At 49.6% G+C, this 20,362-nt stretch overlaps 7 protein-coding genes across 7 annotated transcripts; 3 read left to right on the top strand and 4 right to left on the bottom strand.

The window, feature by feature from the left end:
• Nucleotides 1–3,036: 3,036 nt before the first annotated feature.
• On the top strand, nt 3,037–3,633 carry EPUS_03435 (Cytochrome c; the record flags this gene model as incomplete). Its single annotated transcript, XM_007801993.1, has 4 exons — nt 3,037–3,201; nt 3,256–3,411; nt 3,465–3,559; nt 3,609–3,633. 4 exons carry the CDS (start codon nt 3,037–3,039, stop codon nt 3,631–3,633), a joined length of 441 nt encoding a protein of 146 aa, XP_007800184.1.
• Nucleotides 3,634–4,964: 1,331 nt separating this feature from the next.
• Nucleotides 4,965–6,778, top strand: EPUS_03434 (uncharacterized protein; the record flags this gene model as incomplete). Its single annotated transcript, XM_007801992.1, has 3 exons — nt 4,965–5,475; nt 5,536–6,265; nt 6,319–6,778. 3 exons carry the CDS (start codon nt 4,965–4,967, stop codon nt 6,776–6,778), a joined length of 1,701 nt encoding a protein of 566 aa, XP_007800183.1.
• A 644-nt stretch (nt 6,779–7,422) lies between these two features.
• Nucleotides 7,423–9,627, bottom strand: EPUS_03433 (Acetyl-coenzyme A synthetase; the record flags this gene model as incomplete). Its single annotated transcript, XM_007801991.1, has 4 exons — nt 7,423–7,890; nt 7,970–9,443; nt 9,508–9,536; nt 9,589–9,627. The coding sequence occupies 4 exons, from the start codon at nt 9,625–9,627 to the stop codon at nt 7,423–7,425; spliced, it is 2,010 nt and encodes a 669-aa protein (XP_007800182.1).
• A 1,314-nt stretch (nt 9,628–10,941) lies between these two features.
• Nucleotides 10,942–11,810, bottom strand: EPUS_03432 (uncharacterized protein; the record flags this gene model as incomplete). The annotated part of the gene is made up of 2 exons (XM_007801990.1): nt 10,942–11,624; nt 11,675–11,810. 2 exons carry the CDS (start codon nt 11,808–11,810, stop codon nt 10,942–10,944), a joined length of 819 nt encoding a protein of 272 aa, XP_007800181.1.
• A 483-nt stretch (nt 11,811–12,293) lies between these two features.
• EPUS_03431 (uncharacterized protein) lies at nt 12,294–13,041 on the top strand (the record flags this gene model as incomplete). The annotated part of the gene is made up of 2 exons (XM_007801989.1): nt 12,294–12,469; nt 12,510–13,041. The coding sequence occupies 2 exons, from the start codon at nt 12,294–12,296 to the stop codon at nt 13,039–13,041; spliced, it is 708 nt and encodes a 235-aa protein (XP_007800180.1).
• A 491-nt stretch (nt 13,042–13,532) lies between these two features.
• Nucleotides 13,533–14,470, bottom strand: EPUS_03430 (uncharacterized protein; the record flags this gene model as incomplete). The annotated part of the gene is made up of 2 exons (XM_007801988.1): nt 13,533–14,117; nt 14,168–14,470. 2 exons carry the CDS (start codon nt 14,468–14,470, stop codon nt 13,533–13,535), a joined length of 888 nt encoding a protein of 295 aa, XP_007800179.1.
• Nucleotides 14,471–17,568: 3,098 nt separating this feature from the next.
• EPUS_03429 (uncharacterized protein) lies at nt 17,569–19,193 on the bottom strand (the record flags this gene model as incomplete). Its single annotated transcript, XM_007801987.1, has 2 exons — nt 17,569–18,242; nt 18,302–19,193. The coding sequence occupies 2 exons, from the start codon at nt 19,191–19,193 to the stop codon at nt 17,569–17,571; spliced, it is 1,566 nt and encodes a 521-aa protein (XP_007800178.1).
• Nucleotides 19,194–20,362: the final 1,169 nt, after the last annotated feature.

The raw sequence follows: 20,362 nt of genomic DNA, 5'->3' as shown, positions 1-20,362 counted from the left end.
CTAAGACTGCAGAGCCGACGAGGATGGCACTGGGGTCGCTCCTATATAGCGAGCATGCCCCTTACTAACGCGTAGTGCCAATCAATACCCGGCGGCCCTAGCGCTAGCGGCCGACAAGCATGGCAGCCGTGACAAGCAGGAGGCTTGTAAGAGCCAGCTGCCTTGGAACTCTATACGCTCGATTAGGGTTAGCTCGTATTTTATCCTCCAATTACACAGTTAATAAGAAAGACGATGTTCTCGTCCGATTCTTCGGTGAGATCATTATAAATCCGCAGGATGGTGAATGCAAGGGGGAGCCAGATGCCATGTCGAAGACCTATCAAATGATGACCTCCGATGATACCAGAGAGGATAAAGCAGATATGAATCCAATTTTATTCTCTGATTGTAAAGACTATATGATTTTTCTACCAATGCCTTTGGGCAGAAAGAAGGGGGGCTCCATTTTCAGACCCTTGAGAGTCAGCATGATATGGCTCACAGGGATTATGCGAGACTTATAAAAAAGTCGTGAAATAAGTGGTTTGGAAATACTTGAAAATGAAAAATACCTAAATGAAGTTTAAATCAAAAGTGAAATTTATCGGCTATATGAAGGCTCTAATTGCTTCTATGTTGTCGGCAGTGTTGACCGATTTTGTATTAACAAGACGAGCTCTCCTAAGCTTTCTGAGGCTTTTAACCCTATGTATCGATGGTATGTATAAGGAGTCTAGTGTTTGCTACGTCTACCTTTCTTGTCATGCGCCTGCACGGCAGGGCTGGCATGGCCTGCCAAGAAAGTTAGTTACCTAATTAGAGTAGATGCCTTCGGGCGCCCTCAGGGCATGATAGTTGATACAACTTCACTCACAACATTGAACTCGTCTTTTTTTCGTCTTTTGCGCGTCTTTCATACGTCAGGCCGAGGTCGTCTGACATTTCTGATGTTCTGAGTGTGGGACCGAATAGAGACAAGAATGCTCAACTTCGTCTCTTTTCTGAAAGCGTCTGGTTTACGCGTAGCTGGACTTTACAGGAACTCCTTGCACCTTCTAAGGTAGAATCCTATGACCGAAATTAGAAATTAATCGGGGCTAAAAATGATTTGCTTGAGCTTATTTGCTTCACTACAAAAATTGCAATCAAACATCTTATATATAATCTTCACACCGCAAGTGTTGCAGAAAAAAAGTTCTGGGCCTCAAGTATAGTGACCAACAGAATCGAAGACCAGGCATACTGTTGGTTAGGCATCTTCAACATCAATATGCTATGAAGGAGTCAAACGATGAATCAATATTTTTTTGATGGCCTCAACAGATGAATCTTATGGTTGGCCAGACAAAATAAACAGGGGATTTTTTATCCCTCTGGCATACTGTGCAGTTCTCCAGGAGATTTATTAATTCTTCGGCCTAAAGCGAACTTATGCTTGTCCATATCCAAGGGGCCCTTACATTGCATCGAATCGTGGCCTTCAGATTGATGCATGTCTTATGGATGTGTGCGAAATCGAAGGTGAAAACGCTCTCAAGTCAAGTTTTTAGGCAGGTTCAAGGTTCGAGAGCCATAAGCAAGAACTTCTGAGCTGTCTGATGATCCTTAACTTGTGCCGAGAAGACAGCACAAAGGTGCCTGCGCTAAGACTTCTCGCTATGTCAGACACCCAATCTGAGGATCTGGAAGATCTGACTTGGTTTACGACGGGGTCACCATATCACCGTTTATTTTGGATAGAGAGGCGACAAATACCGTCCAACGGGCCGAGTTGGGCGACAAATTCTTTTTCAGACTTCCTTAATCCTGCGGCAAAACTCATAGACCCTACCTCAAGGTTCTTGAGGAAGACGATATACCTGCAGCTTTGAATCACAACCAACAGGGATTTTGAGGTCTACTTTGTGTCCCCAGCCATTGTTGCAGCTACCAGTTCGTTCCCACGGAACGTCGTTAAACGGTTTTTGAATCTGTTCACTTCCTCTAATCAGACCGAATCGACGATATATCTTTCCGGGTTGTCTCTTCGTGTCTCAGAAGAGATGTGTGGATGACTATAATCCGTGGATACAAAAGGATGAGCCAACTTCTTTTGACAATTCCGAAGCCAAAAGCTTCTTTTTAACAATAGAATCTGAGGAGATCAGGTGTTCTGACAACCAGAAGTGGTTCGAGGTCGGCTTCTTAGTTATGACATAAAACCTCTTCGACATCACATGAAAGCAAAGCCATCAGCACATGCCTGATGGGACAAGTAGCACCACGGCGAGGACCTTTCTGCTAGAGCCGAGGAAATGATGATTCGAAGGTTCTGTCTCCTCTAAGGCACTGAGCATGTATGGCTTCGCCCGCCAACGAATCGTCCACTACTGCGAATGGTGAAGTGTCTTGTACTGGTGGTAGGAGGCGACGAGACAGACACCGAAGGCCGAAAGGCGAAAGGAGGCTGATTCCGAGATGTTCCGAGATCTTGGCAATCCTGTTCCGCATGCAGAGGATGAGAAAACTCTGCACGCTGGTTGGCTGCCAACTGTTGCATGTCGTGTCGGCTGCGGAAATAATAGCTTCAATGACCCCTGCTGTTCTGCATCAATTCGATCCACTAGCCTTCACTTTTTCTTTCTTCCTTTCGCCCTCATCAATACCCTTTAAACATTCTCATCAGCACACATCAGACGAGTCCCTTTTTCCCTCGTAACTACCTGCAGCACCAGTCTAGAGATTTAGATACCGAAAAGTCCTCAGAATGCCTCCCAAGAAGTCTGCTGGTTTTAAAGAAGGTACGTCGAAAGATCAACTCTACACAACTTCTTTCGGCTTTGCGCTCGGGTATGACTGGCAAGAGATGGAGTGTGTGTATACTGCGGGGTGACTTCAGCTCCACCTTGTGGTATTCGTCTTCACTAGCTAGAACCACAAGTATTGATCCTTAATGTTTAAATGCGACACGATCATCAAAGCAAAGACGCCAACTTCTTACCGAGAACCCTATATACACGGACGAATACACATTTTCAGCTTGACACTACTCTCTATCACACCCTAAAATACAACATGAGTGGCGCTGCTGTCGATGCGGCGTTCGTGATTATATTGGAGGAGCAGTCATACCGCGAGGAGGAAGAGATGCGCAAGGAGGCCGCAGCAGAGAGACTGAAACGCGAGACTGACAAGACCTTCGTGGCAGGTGATGTCAAAAAGGGTGCCGGATTGTTCAAAGTGCGCTTTGAAGACAGTTTATAACTCTCGCGCATGCTTCTGACGCTTCGATAGACTCGTTGCGAACAGTGCCACACCACTGAAGAAGGACAGAACAAGATCGGTCCCAGTTTGCATGGTCTCTTTGGACGGAAGACTGGCCAAGTCGAAGGCTTTTCCTACACAGACGCAAATAAACAGAAAGGAATCGAATGGAAGGAAGATACTCTGGTAGAACTGCGGCGCATACTGTTCACTACAAGCGGAGGCTGACAAGCAAACAGTTTGAATATCTTGAAAATCCCAAAAAATACATTCCTGGAACAAAGATGGCTTTCGGTGGTCTGAAGAAGGAGAAGGATCGAAACGACCTGATCACGTACGTTGCTAAGATTTATCCAACTCGAAAGTGACTAACTCGTCCATAGTTGGCTTCGAGAGAACACCAAATAAGCTGAGACTACACTTTCGCATGCTGAGCGGCATCACCTGACAATCACGGAGACGCCTGCTCTGATATATCCTCTGTACTATCATCCCTCGAAGGCACGCTCGACCTTGGACACGCACTGCTTACCTCTGACCCCTTCTGAGCATCTGTCATGTGCTTCGCCATGGCTTGTACATAATTTGCGACTCTGTTGGGGTCTCGATACCGTTATTGCACGTGCTAGACTTACTGAAAAGTCACCATAATTAGAACAAAGATTCTCTACTCAGCTTCGCGATATGCCCAATTTTCCCCTGGGTGTATATCTCTTCGTGCTTTCCACGTTATCCGACGCAGCTCTTCTCCTCCATCTCTCCCCAACCACGGCTATACCATTTCGGCCGCGTAATACAGAAGATCTTTGGTTGGTCAACCTTTTGATCAGCCTTCGACATATGCACATCCACTTCCATTCATCTCATCCTTCTCCCCTAACTTTTGCACAACAGCATGAGCTCGCCAGCGGTCTCGCTCCTCAGCAATCGACCGCTGTTATTTGGGTCGGAGGAATAGACTTATACTTATAAAGAGGTATGTAAAGCTGACATTGACGCCTTGTCCTTCGGCAGACTGATCAGCCATTGCCAGTGCTATTGCAATGCCAGTGGGGTCAAGCTGGTAGTATTTAGCGATCTTCCGTGATCGCGTTGCCATGGCTGGTGACTTCCGTATCGCATTTTGAATTCTTGTATTCGTGCTTGTAACCCCTTGAAGACGTGACACTTTAGAACTTGGCGACCCTTCGCATGCCCTTGGGATGTGCACTTTGTTGAGCCTTTTCTGAGGCGGCTGGCATCTTTTAATCCCTATCTCTAAGATTCTGGTGTGCAGTTTTGGTAGTTGGCCATACGTAGCACTCGAAATAAAATAGGTTCCTCGCGTGCATCAACCCCTCTTCAGGCACCAGATCATTGGACCAGCCACCATCTTGGCTCGAGGTATGTAGCATACCGCAAGCAGCTCACTCGCAATGCATTAAGGTGAGTTTCTAGTACTCGTAAGAGTGGCTGGTCCTCATCATTAGGTTGAGAGGCACGGGACCTGCACTCCCACTCAGGCTCTACCTCACTCCATCTTATGACACTGACCAGTGGTACAAGTCACTCTGCATTTTTCAGCCGTCTGACACTGTACTGGTTGAAGGTAATCAATAAGACTGTGACTGTGTTTAATCGCGCGGACGACTGCCTGCGGGGCCATTGACCTCTTTTCCGACCGTATCATCCTTAGTTACTTCTCTTGCGCAACCCGAAACGCAATCGCATACAATTGATGAATACTGATGACAGCACTGATGGCAGCCGCCGAGACGAACGATATGGATAACGCTTTTGACGACCATCCTTCACTATCTGCCTCCCTTGAGGACTTCGAGGAGCACCAGACTCGCTCTCCACTTTTCGATCTACCTTCACAACATTCCGGCTTCAAATCAGAACCAGACGACTCGGATATAGATGAAAGATCGAGCAACGGAGCACCTTGGTCGCCACCAGGATTTCGAAGACATGCTCGGGGGGGAAGCAGAGGCGCAGGATCATGGTTCAGACACGATCCATACGGGACAGCTCAGCGCTTTGAGTTGAGGCCTTCGATAAGTCCTTCGAGATCGCGGCAGACGAGTCCAGAGTACGAAGATGCAAGAGGTGGCGATGAAGATCTCACCATCCCAGCGAACATACCTCTCCCGGCCGGGACGGATTCACCACTGAAGGAGAGGTCGCCCGAACCAAGAGCAGCCAAGGATGAGTTTGCGCCTGCATTTGCAGAGGAAGAACAGAAGGCTGTGAATGATACGAATAATTGTACTACTCCTTCCCGGTCCAGCACAATGCACTTTGTCACGTACTGACTATTCTTACAAGACATTCGTTTTGCTGTGAGAGCAGAGGTACAACACCGCGAACCTTTCATGGCGTTGTTCAATTTCCTTCGAGAAAGGATCGACTTGATGACCAAAACAAAATCCTCGACAATGATGACCATAATTCTATCACTATTCTCGATATCTATAATACGCATGCTCTTCGTCCCTCCAATACCTCCACCTGTTCCAGATCTAGTCAAACTTTCCACCCTGGCCAAGTCCTTCGAGCCGCTGATCTTCTACTCGGAAAACGGCTACACGCAAATTACCGCTCTTCAAGAAACCAGCGTCGCAGTGTGGGACCTAGGGGAGTCCGTGCGAAGCGCAAACATGACCTCGGCCCCCCTAATCGTGCGCTCCCTGGACGAACTGTCCGAAAGCCTCAAAACCTTGGGGTTGGAACTAAACCGCTTCTTCGCCGACGTCGACTCGGACGTCGACAGCATCCTCCTCGTGATGGACTGGGCGAAACGGGAGCTCTCCGGCGTAGCCAACCCGCAAGGCCCCGCCATCCCCTCCCTGATCTTCGACAACATCCACAACCTCCTCAACCGCGGCAGCCTGTTAGAGAACGGCGGCAAGCCCACCCTCTTCGGCCGGCTGATCACCGAGATCTTTGGCTCCAGCTCGCCGCAACGCACGCGCACCGCACTGACGCGCACCTTCCACGAATTCCTGAACGTGCTGGAAGAATCCATCAACAGCGAACTCACGCACTCGACCGCGCTGTTCGCGCTCTTCGAATCCATCGACCCCGCCAATTCCTCAACCTGCAACGCAGCGTGGTGCGCGAGTCGGACGCACAGGAGCGGCTGGAAAACGACCTCCTCTCGTCGCTGTGGACCAAGCTGGTGGGTCCCAACGCCGCCATGCTGCGCAAGTACGACAAGAACCGGCAGCTGCTGGCCAACGTGCGCGCGCGCACCGTCAGCAACAAACACCTGATCATGGAGCACCACGGCCGCCTGCAGACGCTCAAGGTCAGCCTCGAGACGCTGCGCCGCAAGCTCGTCAGCCCGCTGGTGCGGCGCAACGATAGTGTTAGTGTCGGCGTCGACTGCGTCATGGTCATCGAGGACCAGATCCGCGGCCTCGAGGGCACCTATCATTACCTGCGCGATGTCAGGGAGCGCCAGAAGGCCAAGCTGATGGAGATGGTGTATGGAGCCGGGTCGAGGAGGAGTGGCATCGTGGGCGTGGCTGGGGGCGGGGTGGGGGGGGGGGGTATCGAGGCGCGGTAAGTAGTGCTGGTTTTATTTGGCTGCGATTGGGATGCGTGCATCTCGTCTCTCGGAGAGAAAGAGGGAGAGAGAAAGAGAGAAAGAGACGAGGCGGAAGACGGATAGAGGGAGTTGGGAGCTGAGCTGAGGCACAGTGCTGCCGTGATGGATAGATATACGAATGAATGAGCGAAATGGCGTGCAAGGAGCGATCGGATGGAGCGTGCATGGTTTTGGCGACGAGAAGCGCTGTCGGGTCCCTGTTGTTATGTGCTCGGAGTATGCGCCAACAGTCAACGGGTATAGCTTTCTAGCAGTTCTGGCACACACACACACACACACATATCTATATATATATATATCCTTTTCCCCCACTCCATCGCTGTGTGCGCCAGTCATCCTCCCTACCGGATAGTTACATACTGCACAGGCCCTTCCGGATCCGAGTTCATTGATAAGACAACACGTGTCACCTGGGTGTGATAATGAAGAGGGAGAACACCACCGCTTTCCAGAGCATATGTACCTACCTGCTATGCTATATATATTTCTCACCGAGCGCCAAACCCGCAAGCCCCGGATGCCAACCCCTCCTTAACCCTTCTCTCCCTTCCGCAACGTCAGTCAGACTCATAACAACAACAACAATAATGAACTACCAACTACTACGTCCTCCTCACCGCATGAACCCGCTCGATAATCTTATCCACCACAGCGGGATCACTGAGCGTGCTCGTATCGCCGAGACTCTCCTCCTCCCCGCTCAGGATCTTCCTCAAGATCCTGCGCATGATCTTGCCGGAGCGCGTCTTGGGGAGGTCGGGGATGACGAAGACGGCCTTGGGGGCGGCGAAGGGGCCGATGCTCTTGCGCACCTGGAGGATGAGATCCTTCTTGGTCTGGTCGTTGTCCTGGCTCGGGTCCTTGAGCGCGACGAAGGCGTTGACGGCTTGGCCGGTGAGGTCGTCGTGGACGCCGACCACGGCTGCTTCGGCTACCAGCGGTGATTCGATCAGCGCCGCTTCGATCTCCGCGGTCGAGAGGCGGTGGCCCGACACGTTGACCCCGTCGTCGACGCGGCCGCGGATCCAGTAGTAGCCTTCGTGGTCGCGGCCGGCGCCGTCGCCGGTGAACTGTACATATATATGTTTAGTAATTATATGAGAGGGGGAGAGAGAGAGATAGGGAGTTGAAGAGAAAGTTGGAGCTTACGTAGAATCCTTTGTAGACATTCAGGTATGTGTCCATGTATCTCTTGTGTGCTCCCCAGACCGTTCTCGCCATGCTTGGCCATGGCTGCTTGAAAGCGAGGACACCTTCGACATCGTTTCCTTTCAGTTCTTCTCCAGATACCGGGTCGATGATTGCAGGCTCTATCCCGAAGAATGGGAGAGAAGCACTACCAGGCTTGGTGGAGGTGATGCCGGCGAGGGGAGTGATGACATGTGAACCGGTCTCGGTCTGCCAGTATGTGTCGACAATGTGCGCTTCCTCTTTGCCGACTTTTTCATGGTACCACTTCCACACCTCGGCTGCAATTGGTTCACCGACTGACCCAAGGACTCTCAGGTTGTTCATTTCAGACTTTATATGCTCATCACCGGCGCGCTTGAGCAGTCTGAGGGCGGTCGGTGCAACGTAGAATTGAGAAACATTATGCTTGTCAATAACCTCCCAGTATCGCGAGAAATTGGGATAGGCAGGTGTGCCCTCGAAGACGACCGACGCCACACCGAGGAGCAACGGCGCATACACAACATACGTATGTCCTGTGATCCAACCGACATCACCACCACAGAAGAACACGTCATCGTCGTGGATATCGAACACATATTTTCCAGTGGCTGCAGCTCCAACGAGGTAGCCGGCCGTGGTGTGCATGACGCCCTTCGGCTTGCCCGTTGAGCCGGAGGTGTACAGTAGGAAAAGGGGATCTTCCGAACTCATGGACTCTGGTGCGATATAGTTGGGCCATTTCTCAACCTCCTCGTGCCACCAGAAATCCCTACCCTCCGTCCATGGAACCTCAGTACCGGTGCGCCTGTATACCAAACAGTGTTTGACGTCGGGGCATTTCTTTAATGCTTCATCAACAATCTTCTTGGTGCCTATCAGTTTCCCCCCACGCTTACCCTCATCAGCAGTGATAACAACCTTGGACCGGGCATCGATGACACGATCCTTCAGCGAATCGGATGAAAACCCGGCGAAGACAACAGAGTGTATAGCGCCTATCCGGGTGATTGCTAGGAAAGCAATGATGGCTTCTGGAATCATGGGGAGGTAGATGGCCACAGTGTCACCCTTCTTGACGCCCATCTGTTGGAGGACATAGGCGACTCTGCAGACTTCTCGCAGCAGTTCGCCATAAGTGATGGTGCGGCCCTCACTTGGCTCATCAGCCTCGTAGATGATTGCGGCCTTGTTGGGGTTCTTAAATGCATGACGGTCGACACAGTTGTAGGAAGCGTTCAGGCGTCCTTCAACAAACCAAGCATTGTCGCCATTGGTCAGGGACCCGCTGTGTACCGTTTGAAAGTCCCTCTCAAAGGTTAAAAGTTCTCGAGCAAGCTTGGCCCAGAAAGCATGAGGATCGTCAATCGAGTGTTTGTATAATTCGTGATAGTGATCGAGGTCTTTCAGATGCGCTTTTCCGGTTCCCTTGCTGAAGAAAGCCTTGGGCACACTGTATGAGTGTAAGTGGGGAGTCCCCTCTTGCAATGGTCGCTGGACTGTTCCATGGCACTTACTGGTAGGTGTCGACTTCGTGCGCCTCGGGCTAGGAGTTTTCAACAAAGACAGCGACGACAGCAGCTTTGAAAGACACTTACCACAGCAGGCTGAGGAGGGTTGCTGTCACCTTCGGACATTCCCAGAGCTGTTTCTGGACCTCGAATCGGAAATTGGAGAAGAGTGTCGGGGTGGGAAATGCTCCGAAATCGACGAGTTAATAAAGACAGAAGAGTATATTACAAATTTCGCTTGGGCGCGACAACAGCTATAAATCACTGGAATCCTCCGGAGAAGTTGTGGGAAAGCAGACACGGAGACTGAAGCATCAGGGAATTGATATAAGGGAAGATGTCATGGGTGAAGGAGGGCCCGGTTGTCGTGCGGGGGAAAAACATGGGCCAAGGAGCAAAAGAATGGTTCCAGTGCCCGAAGTGCTGTGATGGTATCTTGCCCCTCCATTTGTCCGTTTGCACATCAGAACGGGCAGCACTTCTCGATTGACACGGTGGGCTCAGCAGTCCACGATGTTCTTATTAAGGCCTGACAACTGTCCATGGCTAGCCGCAGCTTGAGCAGTCAGCTCCGGCTGCCAATTCTCCGCTCTGCTTTCCGATTCCGCTTGTGCATCGGACATTCATGTGTGGCATTGTCTGCGGCATTGTCTGTGTGATGCGGGATGCTGCTAGCTCCTCTCCGACAGAGCCCGGAGCCCCTTGTCTAGGCCCATCCAGACAGCTGGGAAGGGCATGATGACAGATCTGAGGTGTCATTGCTGCTCTTTTCCCAATGCGGATGCCCTGCAGAGGCACCAAATGCAAGGCTGACATGATTGTCATTCTGGAATATCGAGCTTGCTTTGCAGCTAGCGCAACCCTCTCCAGTGTGGCGAGGATAGTATTGTGACTAACTAGTTGGCCGCTTACTTTCTAGCAAGCAACTGCATCATAAATCGGTCCGTGTTTGCCGCATCTGAACGCCCATGAAATGTACCAGAAGAACGTATCCCTTGTAATTGCCCCTGTATATCTGCTTTGTCATGGAGTAAGAGAGGTGAGGAAGCCAGGATCGACTGATGACTGAGCTTCTATGGTCGGGCTTTGTTCAGGGTAAGACTCAATAGACCCAGAAATTCGAAAGATGATAGAGACTGAATCCCAAAGGACGGTTTTCTCTATTGGCTCGATTAACATGCCGCCTAACACTGTCCATCGATAGCACTGTGCGCCGAAGAAGTTTGCCCGTAGGCTCGTCCTCGCATTTTCTTCTTTCAGCTTTGTCTTCTCGTACATAGATCCCCTGCAGTCATCCTGCTGTACCTCCATAGCGAACGCTGTCTAGCACTAGATCTGTTGTCAATTGAGCTAATGAGTAATGCCGTTGCAAGCCGAACACAATATCGAGAGCAGTGAAAAGATGACAAGACGTCGCTTGTGTTTCCTTTCACGACGAGGTCAAGCGGCTGTTCCATTCCACCAATTAGCAGCACCCAGCATGAACAGCACGATACTGCCATCTCTGGCAACGTCCTTCAGTATTTGCAGCCATCCATTGCCTCTTTGAGTACTTGCGGGGTCTTTCGTCAATACTCGGGAAGTATGTATCAGCAGCTCTCCGAGCGCAAATGCAAGAAAGGGGTTCTTGGCCGTTGCAGGAGGTGGTGGTTCCTTTCCAAACTTCTTCGTGGCACCTCCAAGAACGAAAAGAAGGTAGGCACCAGCGAGAATGGAGAACATAACATGAACTATATTCCATATCGTAGCAATTTTCCTCTCCTCTACCGTTGGTGGCACTTTTCCCTTCCCACCCATCAGCAAACTCGTGGCCCAAGATGGCATACCAGTTGCGCTCTGAATATCCTCCGGCGAAAATGGCAGGCCAGTAGGATTGTTAGGATCCATGTTGTTCTCCCCACCAGCAAGTGAAGAAAGCAGCTTCATCATCGGATCTTCTGGCATTTGCTGCTGTTGCTGGTCTGTAGCTTGACCTGGTTGCTGCGGGTCCTGAGCACGGAGCATAGAGCGAAGAAACTCCTCTTGAGCCCGAATTTGAGAAGGGTCGGAAGGCTGAGAAGTGATCGGTGGCGTCTGAGATTGAGGAGCAGGAGAGGCGGAAGGAGAGGGAGAACTGTTTCGCACTACACACTGGATCAGACAAAGACACTCAACCATATCAGCGGAGATTTACTCATTTCAGGTGTTCGACCACTCAGTTTAGTGATCTTCTCCAGCCGCTCACTGCCTCCAGCCTTGATTTTGGCTTCGCGCTTCTCACGGCGGATTCGGGCCTGCCTTTGCGCAGGTGACTCGTCTGCTTCCGACATGGTGAGAAGAGTGGGAACTCGGAGCTTTCAGCAGCAGTTTGTCCTTTGTAACCGCCAAAGACAGCGAACGAACTTTCTAAGAATGTCGTCCTCAGCCTCGGACAAGCGTTGCAGAGGCGGGCTTATGGGCAGTCTGGGGGTGGTGATCAGGGTGGTAGAGTGATCAGGATGGTGGACATGAGCATAAGCATGAGCATGAGCAGTGACCAAAAGTTGAAAGATGACGCGCTTGGCCCAAGCTTCCTCAACTTCTCATCGCTGCCATTTCCAGCGCAGACTCGATCAATGATACATACTGAAAAGGCTCTGCAAGACCACCCACCACTGTTCGTCTTTATCAGAATGTAGGTCCTTCGTCCACTACTTCTTCTTCCTTTCCCGTATACCTCAATTTCCGCTCTCCTTCCCATTCAAGACAATCCCACCACTCCCAATCACAGCTTCCTGCCCCACCTCTCCCCGTTCACGTCCTGCACCCCTACCATGTCTTCCATCCTCATCGTCGGAGCCACCCGCGGCCTCGGCGCACAGCTCGTCAAACGATACGCCTCCAACCCAACCAATACCGTCTACGGCGCATGTCGCTCCTCCACCCCACCCTCCTCCCCTTCCGGGCCCAACATACACTGGATCCCCTCCGTCGACCTGACCAACCCGGAGTGCGGCCCGACCCTCTCCAACGCGCTCTCCACCAAACAGATCAACACCACTCGACACCCCATCCTGGCGCGACCAAGTGACGATGTACACCACCTCGGCCATCGCGCCCTCGTTCCTCATCTCCTCCCTCGTCAACTCCTCCATCATCCCATCCGACTCCAACTCGAAAATCATCCTCGTCTCCTCCGAGTCCGGCAGCATCACCCTGCGTCACCCGCAGGAAGGAGGGGGCAACTTTGGCCACCATGGCTCCAAAGCAGCGAGTAACATGCTCGGAAAGCTTCTGTCCCTAGACCTCGCGCCCAAGAAGATCGCGGTCGGCGTCGTGCATCCGAGCTTCATGAGGACGGAGATGACGAAAGGGGTGGGCTTTGATAAATTCTGGGACGATGGTGGCGCGTTGCCGCCGGACGAGGCCGCCGAGATATTGGCCAAGTGGGTGGATGGGACATTTGGAATGGACTTGACGGGCCAGTACTGGGCGCCGAGGGGGACGAGGGACATTGGCACTTGGGATGCTGTGATGGGTGAGAAGAGTGGGAAGGAGGGTCCCGTGCAATTGCCATGGTAGGTGTTCCAGCTCTGCGCGGTAGAGTACATTCGACGGAGTGTCTTCACGCCAGGACTACCGGATCAGCAGACCGGAACGAAGTAAGCAGACTAGATAGCCATAAGAAGAGCTGCGTGGTCCGTCCGGTCTTTGGGCGAACGACGGGAAAGATTACGACTTATGAGACGAAGAAGCTCACAGCAGACGATATAGACACGAGTAATGTTCAGGTTAAGCATACCTACAAGGTTAGAGCTGCCTATCCGCGTATTAAAGTCTGTGTCGTGATTCACACCAAGAAGCAACAGCTGCAATCCAAGCAGGGCTATCGCTGCCTCAGACTCATACACAACCCAAAACCCCCAGCCTTTCTCACGCGATGCCGTGATGCATTTCGCCCAACCTAACGGCACCCCAACGCCAGCGCTACCCCTTCCCATCCTCACAACCATCCCCCCCTTTCCAATCTCATCCACGCACCCATCCTAATCATTCAATTGAGTGCCAACCAATCACCCCTGCAAACAAATCCCGACAAACTCCTCCCTCCCGACCCCGCCCTTCTCCTCGACATCAAACTCCTCGACCATGGCCCTCAGCTCCTCCTCCTCCAGGCCCGTCTCCCCGAGCTCCCTGGCCACGCGCTTCAGATCCTCGAGGTCGATGTAGCCCTTGTTCTCGGCGTCGAACAGGTCGAATGCGCGTTCGATTTCCTCTCGGGGGTCGCGCGCGAGGATGCGCTGCGCGGCGATGGTGCAGAAGGCCGGGTGGGGGATCAGGAGGTGGGAGGGGTGGATGCTGGGGTCTCGTTGTTGTTGTTGTTGCTGAGGTGGTTTGTTGTTTGGGTTGGGAGGATTGCTGAGCTGGGAGCGGGGGACGCCGTGGGTGGTGAGGAGGGAGAGGAGTTCGGGTTTGGGCAGGGTGAAGCCGAGGGCGCGGAGGGCGACGCGCAGTTCGTGGTAGTCGAGGTGGCGGTCGCGGTCGAGGTCGAAGAGGGAGAACTGTGCGAGATCGTAGATGGGTGAGCCGGGGTTCAGAGCATGGCGTGGAGTGTGAAGTTGACTTTCTAGAGAGGTGGGGTGATGGGGGTGGGTAGGCTAGAAAAACAGCATTGTGCTGTTACTTTGCATTTTTATTCTAGACGTACAGCTTCATTGATCTCCTCCCTCTGTTCTTCACTGAGCTCGTTCAGCGGATTCGGCTCCTTGTCCGCGCCTGACTGGTGGTGCTGTTGATGTTGATGTCCTCTCCCACCGCCGCCCTGTATCTGTTGTTGTGGTCCCGCCGGTCCTTGCCCATATTGCTGTGCCTGTTGATCCGGTCTTCGCGATAATGCTGACGAGCCGAAGGGTGGAGGGTTGTTAAGGCCCATTCGATCGGGTAGCTTGCCTGAGGCCGCGTACGTGGATCGAGCTGGGAAGGCCGGGTGGCCTTGAGATGTGGATGCCATTGACGAGTCTAGCAGCGGAAGAGCTTCAGCGTATTGGCAATATAGGGTGTTTGTGCGCAATACTTGGTATCGTTCGAGACGAAATGCAATTCGCGGTGGTACAGGGCCGTATGAATTGAGAGTCCAGTTTCTTGTGTAAAGAAATAGTGTGGGAAAGAGTCGGACGCGTGTGATCGCGTATAGAAGATCTGCCCCGAGCTACTTACTACGGTTACAGGCCGAATTTTTGTACCCACCCCTGGTCAGAATATCTTACAAACGTGTTTTTTACACACACCCCTGTTAACATCCCTGTCGCCATTTGGAACGAATTTTGCTCACTCTGCAAATTCTGCTTATTCTGCTCCGTACGCATTTTACTAATTCTGCATAAATATTAATGAACTTAATGATAAGACGGCAGCTGTTAATGCTCCATAGAATGCTGCATCTTCTGATTATCTTAAGAAGCTGCTTCAGTTGATGCAGGCGAGATGGCAAGTAATTATAGATGTCAATGGAAAGTAAAAACTTGATTTTTGGGCGCTAGTCCTATTTAGGCCATTTTCTGGGCGTCTATACTCAATTCTACATAGTACGTTTTGTAGATACTAACGCTTTCAGCAGGGGGGGTACGACAAAATGATTCCAAGGCTCCTTGACATCAATTTTGGATGTGTTGTTGCCAGAATAGGTCTTTTGGACCATTGCAAGAGCAGTTGATGCGAAGGAGTAGGGAGCGCGACAAGGATGAAAGGGAACAGGTACAAGGTACAAGAACTGGTGTCCGCTTGACCATTGTCACATGCGGCAAGGAGCATCGGTTCCAGGGTGGTCAGTGGCTGGAGCTTGATTTGACTAATACTACGGGGGGCCATAAGTAATGTAAGCTCCACACTAGTTACATTATATATAACTGCCAAGATAGAACGCCATTAAATCACATGATTAAGACTAATCTAGTTTTTCTTCTTTTAATATCAAGTATACTATCCCACCAGGGGGTGTCTGAATTCATTTGACACTATTTGCGCCGAAATTTAGCCGAATCAGTTAACAATTCAACCACTCGTTTTCTACACAAAGTTACTCAATCAATTCAGCAAGATGAGTCCTCCTGCTACTCCGAATAGGGCTATAAAGCACAGAGAAGCTGATACTGTGCGAAAATCCCGGTTTTTTGAAGCATTTGATTCTCGAATAGACTCTAAAGAATCTCTTCGCTCTTTTGCTGCCAAACATGGCATTAGCCACCAAACTGCTGCTAATTGGCTCAAGAAACGTCAGATTCAAGGATCTCCGGCTTATCGAAGGACCTGAAAGCTCTCAAAGCGTCTAGGGCGCCCCTCAAATCTCACAAAGGAGCAAATTTACGGCCTTCTTTCTCCTTTGAATCCTGTTCGAAATCAGTATTATAAGCATCAAATTCAGCATTTTAATCTTCCTTGCAAGACTCATACACTCTAATAAAGCCTCTAACAGCATAAAAATTATGCATAACGCTATAAATCTGTATAAATTAAACAAGTCTTATTAAATAATAAGAAAAAGCGCAAAGAATATAGAATAGAGCATTAAGACAAAAGTATTAATAGATTTTTAAGCTAAAATCTATTTTATAGATAAAGTATATATTAATCTTATAAAGGTCTTTTAATAGTATATTTTATAAGAGCAAAATACTCGTTATAAGCCTGAAAATATACAGGAATTACTTAAGAAAAAGAAAACAAAGCTTTATATTATTACTTAGATTAATTAGTATTTAAAGACTAAAAAATTAGAGTTTTATAATAATGAAAATAATTATCTTAAGTCTTTTAAAAGACCTAGTAAATTACATAAGAGTTAATATAAAATAAATAAGTAATTTAAATAGCGTTTAATTAATTAAGAGGCTACTTTACTTTATATAGTTGAAATAAAACCTAAGAGTAATTTAATAACTCAAAAATACTATACTAAGTGCCTTCTACTTATCTATATCAGAGCTATTCAAAACACACAAATCTCTTATAGATAGAATGCTATTCTACAAGAGGATAATGATCCTTCTCATAGTATAAAATCTAAGCTTAACATTATTAGACAGCTCAAGGATAGCAATTAGATAACTGTACTTGTTCATCCTGCTTAATCGCCTGATTTAAACCCTATAGAAGCTATTTAGGGCATTTTGAAACAGCGAATCTGAAGAAGAAGATGGGATAATCTTGATCAGCTCAAAGAGGTCTTGCAAGACGAATAGAGCAAAATTACAATACAGGAGGTTCAAGCGCGTATTGCTGAGATGCCTTCTCGATGCAGAACTCTAGCAAATTCGGATGGGAAAGCCATAAGGTCATCGTTGTGGTGAAATGGCGATGATTTTGTACATGGGAGTAACAATTGTCCATTTCGGCTAAATTTCGGCGCAAATAGTGTCAAATGAATTCAGACACCCCCTGGTGATCCTTCCATATCTATCACTACCTAGCACCTCTCTAGCATCAACTCAAGGAGCTTAATAAGATAGCTCTTAGGGATTACACTCCAAGCTAAAAACACTAAAAGAATCTATACGAACTTTATCAAATATAACGTGTAAAATTGATAGACACGTGTAGAGCAGTAGGTTATAGCGCCGTACAAGAGGTTCTGTCAAGAGGGCGTTTCGTAAGAATTTTACTAGCACAAAGCTTACATTACTTCTGGCCCCCCTAGTAGTAGCAAGCCGTCTCCGTGATCAACGCCCTCCTAATCTACACAGCTCATAATCAAGCCCAGCGCTTGCTTACCCGATTTGATAGTCAGAGAAGTCAAAAAGCAAAACAATCAACAGCAGGTATTCGCTGGTGGTCACCCACCCAACTACTAACCGGCCGGCACATGGCTTAAGTATGACTGAGCGAACGGGAAGTCCTGTTGTCCATGTCCTGTGAGTCGATTGTGGATGAACATACGCCACTTTTACCTATATGGTGTTGTTTTGTGGATGATGAGTTTTTTTATGTAAGCGACTGAGAGGGGCTTATAGAGTATTTACTTCTGATATGATGATAATTTGATCCTGCTTCCTCCCGTGCTGATCTGAAACCATTGGCATTTCGTGGAAGCCCTTTGACTACAAAGATTCAACCCTATCCAAAGACGAAGAAATTTTGCAGATCCACGTCCCACGATTCTCGATAGGGCACTCTCTCCATTTCTTGATTTATGTGCGCTTCTCGCACCCTCCTCAGCTTCTCCTTCAGTCCCAGCCACCGTCTTTGCACTTGCTCGCGCACCCTTCTTCCCAATGCCGTCTCTGGTAATTTGAACCAAGCGACATGCAGTACTAGTCTCTGGGCCAGCTCCATTCCCAGCATTACCCCTGCCCACCGTGCCCATTTCGCAGCCGGACGCGTGAACCCCACCGCCAGAAAGATAGCCATGAGCACAACCATGAGTAGTGCTCGCCGTAGCCCTATCAATAGAGAGGGATTTTGATTTAGTATGTCGTAATGGCGATGTACAGACGGGCTGTTTGATCCAAAATCCTCGCTCCAAACTTGTCGCTCTGTCGCTTTCCAGATCCCACGCCACCATAGACACTCAACACATGTGAGGGTGACCTTTCCGAGGTAGCAGTAGAATACCATGAGGCGCTGGATATGTAGCGAAGATGCTGTGGCCATGACAAGAATGAATGAAACGGGCCAGATAGCTTGGATTGAGACGTAGGCGAGTCCGTACATATGTATTGTGACTTGCTCGCACAATGGACCTTCTGGAGACTCAAAGAAATGATGCGCGGATGGCCAAGTGGAGAGATCTATGCCCAAGTGACAAAGTTAGAAGCATCCTTGCCAATCTACCTGATATAGGGCTTACCACAGTCGATAAAAATTCGACAGCTTGCCGCCACTGGATTTGTTAGAAGTAAAGGAAAGGTAGAACTCGGGTCTTGTTGACTCTCCCGTATTCTGCTCTTCGTTCTATCGTAGGCATATATCTGTAGCGGACAGTCATAGATAAGATGTAGTGACGTCTCATTATACTGTCGGACTCGAAAACGGGCACCAGCAGCTTGGTACCAGCTTGCACGGCCATGAAGATCGTAGACATTAGGGAAAAGGATGCAAGTCATGCCATCTTCCACCGTGATGCGTGACACTCCTTCCAAAGGACAAGCCTCTACCCACAGCTGTTCATAGCCTGACAGAGTTTGTATATTAATGGTGAATCGGTCGGACTGTTCAGACTTGGGCATAGTCAAGCATAGGTTTTGTCTAGGAGACTCCGCAGGTCCTACGCCGAAGAAACGACTCACGAGTACCACGACGGCTGTACAGACCTTGTCTAGCAAGTTGCTGTTGGGTAGCTGCCGAATCGGTTTCCATATCGACTCGCTGCTTTGCGTATGAGCAGGCCCATGCCCCACAATTTGAAGGCAGTCCGAGAAGACTTTCAAGTATCCCAGATTACAGTCCAGCTTGTTGCTCTGAGGAAACTCCGGAGCCCATCGATGCAACGGATTATCGTCTTGAAGCCTTGGTCCAGGAGCGTAGAGCAGGGCCACAGGCAGCATTGCATGGCCCTTCAGAATCGCTTTCATTCTATCTTTCACAGGCAGATCCCGGATGGCGGCCGATCTGAAGTCCTGCATCGCACCTAGAATTAGGTGGAGATCCTCCATCTTGGTCGTGGACCTACCGAGGAAATTGTTCCATGTTGCTGCGAAGGCATTTGCCTGGAATCTTTGCTGAGATTTGAAAGTCCACATAGTTTCCCGAGCTGGGCGCTGCCATCCACCATTTTCAAATTCTGTAATGAAACCGGATAGTTCTTCCACCAAGTTTCTCTTGGAGAAGATTCTACTGGAGCTGCCAGGGAACTTGAGCGACTAAATCATCTGCGGGATTCCTGGAGCTTTCCGAAGAGCAACAGCCCTGTCCGCGAATTGAATATAGCAAGATTGAGCAAGAATTGCTTCGTATAGAGTCCAGCATCGAAACATCCATGAAGAGCACAATATGTGAGCTAGAGTCTCTTCGGCAGTTGTCGTATTAAGGCTGATTCTTTGAAGCTCTACATCAAGCACCAACACACGATATGCTCCTGAGTATATCCTGGCCATATCGGCGATAGATCTCTGCCGCGCCTGTTGTGCCGACACGTCTTTTCCGACCGGTATGCATAATGTGTCCAGCCAAAAGTAACCCTTTGGCTGACCACCCAGCTTCCAAGTTCGACTACTAAAGGAGCCAGCAGCATGAAGGTCATTGATGACGTGCATTAGCCTCCCCAGCTGACATCCAGCAATGGCGTTTTCGTGTGGATTGCCGAGACCCCCAGACCAAACGTGCGATATTGCGATGTACCTTGAATCGGCTTTTGCTGGCACAATCTCAAGTTGGGGTTGACCAGACGAAGAGTAGAAGCACGAAGCAAGCGGAACGCCGCCAGCTTCAATTATCAAGGTCAATTCTGCCGAAATAGAGCCAATCAGCGCACAGCCGCATCTTTTATCAGTATGTTTGGGTTCATAGTAACTTTCATCAATGTCATAAGCGCGACACTGCAAGCCGGTACATTTCTCATGCTTGACGTTGACGGTTAGTCGACGGATCCCAGACAAGTAGTACAAGGTTTCGCAAGAATACTTTTGACTAAGAAAGCTGATCTGGGTGAGACACCAACCTGCTTGTGTCATTCGATGCTGAATTACTTTTGCTGGAGGAACTCTCCATCGCTCCGCAGCCTCATGAAAGATTTTATATTTAGTAGGTGAAGCGGTTGACCTGGAGGTGGGATCATGTCTCTGTCTGTCGTATTTCGCAGAACCAAGTACTTGTAAGAGAACCCGTATAGAACAAGAAATCAGCGAGAGTGTTTCAGAACAGTCGGTAACTTGTTGTTCAAGGAGCTCACTGAGCCTGGCAGCCTCTCTCA

The sequence above is a fragment of the Endocarpon pusillum genome, assembly GCF_000464535.1.
Source record: "Endocarpon pusillum Z07020 unplaced genomic scaffold scaffold1403, whole genome shotgun sequence".
In the NCBI taxonomy this organism is placed as follows: Eukaryota; Fungi; Ascomycota; class Eurotiomycetes; order Verrucariales; family Verrucariaceae; genus Endocarpon; species Endocarpon pusillum.
Note: the sequence above shows the minus strand (reverse complement) of the source record. Positions and strands in the feature narration are given on the sequence as shown.